General features: G+C 53.7%; 2 protein-coding genes across 2 annotated transcripts in view; both read right to left on the bottom strand.

The window, feature by feature from the left end:
• Positions 1-15: 15 nt before the first annotated feature.
• CONPUDRAFT_149507 (uncharacterized protein) lies at positions 16-661 on the bottom strand (the record flags this gene model as incomplete). The annotated part of the gene is made up of 2 exons (XM_007766178.1): positions 16-30; positions 74-661. The coding sequence occupies 2 exons, from the start codon at positions 659-661 to the stop codon at positions 16-18; spliced, it is 603 nt and encodes a 200-aa protein (XP_007764368.1).
• Positions 662-2,106: 1,445 nt separating this feature from the next.
• CONPUDRAFT_79479 (amidohydrolase) overlaps positions 2,107-3,879 on the bottom strand; it is a 2,882-nt gene continuing 1,109 nt past the window's right edge. The window contains exon 2 of the mRNA XM_007766035.1: positions 2,107-3,224. Coding sequence (XP_007764225.1) covers positions 2,200-3,224 — 1,025 coding nt within the window. The 3' untranslated portion in view covers positions 2,107-2,199. The remainder of the gene's footprint in view (positions 3,225-3,879) is intronic.

The raw sequence follows: 3,879 nt of genomic DNA, 5'->3' as shown, positions 1-3,879 counted from the left end.
CACGTCCTGCGTTCTTCATCTGCTCCGCATCTGCGGAAGATAGGGGTGCGTCAAGCGGAACGTGCGTGACTACCCTCGCGCCAGACTTTTGAGCCATCGCGTACGGCACGACCCCAGCAGCATGCGCCACTGTCAGAATGCCCCGCTTCTCCGACGCCACGACGAGGGCATCGAGCAGCTCCTGCGAGGGCCCAGGAACGTCTGCGATAAGCTTGATATAATCGCTGCCCTCCCGGATCCTATCTTCTACGAACGCCTCTGCCATGTCGGCGCCAGTGAGCTGTGAACACTCGGGTAGATGGAGCAGACACGTGTGCGTGCTGTTGGGTGTGCTCGCGGGCGCGCCCGCTGTGCGGATGTCGGTCAGGCCGCGCTGGTTGCGGAGGGCGTTGATGCGTTCCGCGGGCCAGGCAGCCATGTCAAGCGCGGTGGTGACGCCGTGCGTGGCAAGCGTGCGCAGCTCCTCGTGATCGGAGATGTGGACATGGGCGTCGATGAGGCCGGGAAGTAGGGTCAGACCTGTACCGTCGATGGTTTTGTCGGGTGCGGACAGAGACGAGGGATCAGCAATGGTGGTGCCGGAGATGAGAGTGTCCTGAGGAGGCGTGAGCGCCTGCCCGTCGAAGACGCGGACATTAGTGATGATGGTTGTAGAGGGCATACTAGGAAGTGAAACTGTTGGCCTGGAAAAATGGTGCTGACCCATAGTTTTTATACGCAGCCTACCTTTGTACTGATAGGCACAGGTCTACTGTTACTTGTACATGTGTCAACGACAGCTCGTAACAAGGAGACAGACGGACACGATCTTGCTAGCAAAAACGTCATAGTGCTGACGATGACCAGTTCATTATCTTGGGCTGAGTCCTTACACAGTGCAATACGTGGTCCATGGTGAGAAGAAGCGAGGACGGCCAGCTGGGAGAAGATCAGCGAACCATTGATTCAAGCCTCCAGGTGATGACCAGGATTAAGAGGAAATAGTGAATATGCTATAAGATAAGCAATTAGCCGCAAATATTTTGTAGCAAAACCAGTCAGAACAAGTTACTAATTTCCGATCCGCTGGAATACACTCGGGAGATGCATGTCGGCTCTAGCGGCGAAGAGCGCGCTTGACGTTGTGCGCAGAACCAATTGCTTGAACTAGTCCATTCACCATCAAACTAGTGTATATATTCCATATATTATCAGACATACTATTGTGAGCATCTAGACAAAATGTTAACGTTACAGGACAATCTATACAATGAAGAGCCTCTGGAGGTCATCATCATTGCTTTACAACTGCTTCGACGAGCACCTTTTGGAACGACTCAACAACTCGGAAACCTTGCTCAACGTCATGTCCTTCCCTTTAACAAGAGATGGTGGCACTGAGACTCGAGGCGAGCCTTGATATCCCCATCATCACTTCCATAAATACTTCTCGATTCCAGCCAAAAGCTACTTATCCTCTCAGGAAGCCCCCGTAGATCGCCTTCTGAGCTCAGAGTTGTGCTGTCAAACGTGTAATTCATCCAAGCTTGCTTGAATACTGTCAATCTATCTCACCTAATCAATGTTCTCACTGTCACTCCAAATATAACAGACAGAAATGTCAGCGCGTCTCAGAGCGTCCTCCTCTAACTGCAGCCGCTGGCAACTTGAATGAGCGGAGAGCTCCCGGCTCGGATGCTGAAACCATTGAGCAGGTACAGACGCTCCAATGCTTAAACCTACATAAGCGCAAATACTAAATAAATGTGCAAACAAGGGCTCATTTGGTATGCCGCTAATCTATTTCTAGTGACGCCCATCATTGCGATAGCCTGCTCCCGTACCATTCATTGGCCGAGCCATGTTCCCTCACCTACTTTGGTAAATTCATCGAACTTACGTAGAAAGCCGAATTACCTTGAGCGCAAAATTACACATGTAAGAAGCGAAGAAGGAGTTAAGACAACGTCCAAAACCAGACGGGCGCCAAACCCGATCACTCTGTGGATTCGGGCGCTAAGCCGTAGAAACCATCGAAGGAAGAACAAGACCCCTACATGATGTTCCTGCCCCACCTTCATATCGAAGACTGGAGCAGTCTTCACTTTGTGCTTTGCAATGAATGGACTGACTGATACATACAAAGGGCCTAACCACGGCCATTACACTTATGAATGACGCGTCTAATAACGCGCGATACTACTTGATTCAGTACTTTAGCTACTCCTTCTCCAGATCGACTCGGATGCCATTGCACCACACCGCCTCAACATTTCTCGTCACCTTGATGTCCTGAACTGGATCGCCCCGCACAAGCACCAGATCAGCACGCATGCCCACTTCAATCTTACCCCTATCCTTCAACCCAAACCACCGCGCCGACAAGATTGTCGCAGCCTGGAGCGCTTCCACGTTAGACAGGCCCGCATCACACAGGAGTACAAGCTCCTCGTGCAGGCTCGCGCCGTGCGGCACGAAGAAAGGCGCATTAGCCTTTTGCGCAACGGCGTCGGTACCAGCGAGAATAGGTACGCCGGCGGCACGCAACGCACGCACGCTTTCGCGCGCGTTGGCGTAATCCGGTTTGCGCGGGGGCACAACAGGCATCTGTGGTGTAGAAGTGGGCGGGCCACCGGAGATAGGGCCCGTACCCGGCAAAGGCATGGGCGGGCGCTTGATGGATGAAACGGCAACCATGGCGGTGAGCGTCGGTACGGCGACACGTCCTGCTGCCTTCATCTGCTCTGCGTTCGCGGAAGATAGGGGCGCGTCAAGCGGAGCGTGCGTGATTACCCTTGCCCCAGATTTCTGCGCCATCGCATACGGCACGGACATAGCAGCGTGCGCGACCGTGAGCAGGCCCCGTTTTTCTGACGCCGCGACCAGGGCGTCGAGCAACTCCTGCGAGGGCCCTGGCACGTCTGCGATAAGCTTGATGTAGTCGCTGCCCTCCCGGATCCTATCTTCTACGAACGCCTCTGCCATGTCGGCGCCAGTGAGCTGAGAGCACTCGGGTAGATGCAACAGACACGTGTGCGTGCTGTTGGGTGTGCTCGCGGGCGCGCCCGCTGTGCGGATGTCGGTCAGGCCGCGCTGGTTGCGGAGGGCGTTGATGCGTTCCGCGGGCCAGGCAGCCATGTCAAGCGCGGTGGTGACGCCGTGCGTGGCAAGCGTGCGCAGCTCCTCGTGATCGGAGATGTGGACATGGGCGTCGATGAGGCCGGGAAGTAGGGTCAGACCTGTACCGTCGATGGTTTTGTCGGGTGCGGACAGAGACGAGGGATCAGCAATGGTGGTGCCGGAGATGAGAGTGTCCTGAGGAGGCGTGAGCGCCTGCCCGTCGAAGACGCGGACATTAGTGATGATGGTTGTAGAGGGCATACTAGGAAGTGAAACTGTTGGCCTGGAAAAATGGTGCTGACCCATAGTTTTTATACGCAGCCTACCTTTGTACTGATAGGCACAGGTCTACTGTTACTTGTACATGTGTCAACGACAGCTCGTAACAAGGAGACAGACGGACACGATCTTGCTAGCAAAAACGTCATAGTGCTGACGATGACCAGTTCATTATCTTGGGCTGAGTCCTTACACAGTGCAATACGTGGTCCATGGTGAGAAGAAGCGAGGACGGCCAGCTGGGAGAAGATCAGCGAACCATTGATTCAAGCCTCCAGGTGATGACCAGGATTAAGAGGAAATAGTGAATATGCTATAAGATAAGCAATTAGCCGCAAATATTTTGTAGCAAAACCAGTCAGAACAAGTTACTAATTTCCGATCCGCTGGAATACACTCGGGAGATGCATGTCGGCTCTAGCGGCGAAGAGCGCGCTTGACGTTGTGCGCAGAACCAATTGCTTGAACTAGTCCATTCACCATCAAACTAGTGTATATATT

Source organism: Coniophora puteana, assembly GCF_000271625.1.
Source record: "Coniophora puteana RWD-64-598 SS2 unplaced genomic scaffold CONPUscaffold_2, whole genome shotgun sequence".
Lineage (NCBI taxonomy): Eukaryota > Fungi > Basidiomycota > Agaricomycetes > Boletales > Coniophoraceae > Coniophora > Coniophora puteana.
Note: the sequence above shows the minus strand (reverse complement) of the source record. Positions and strands in the feature narration are given on the sequence as shown.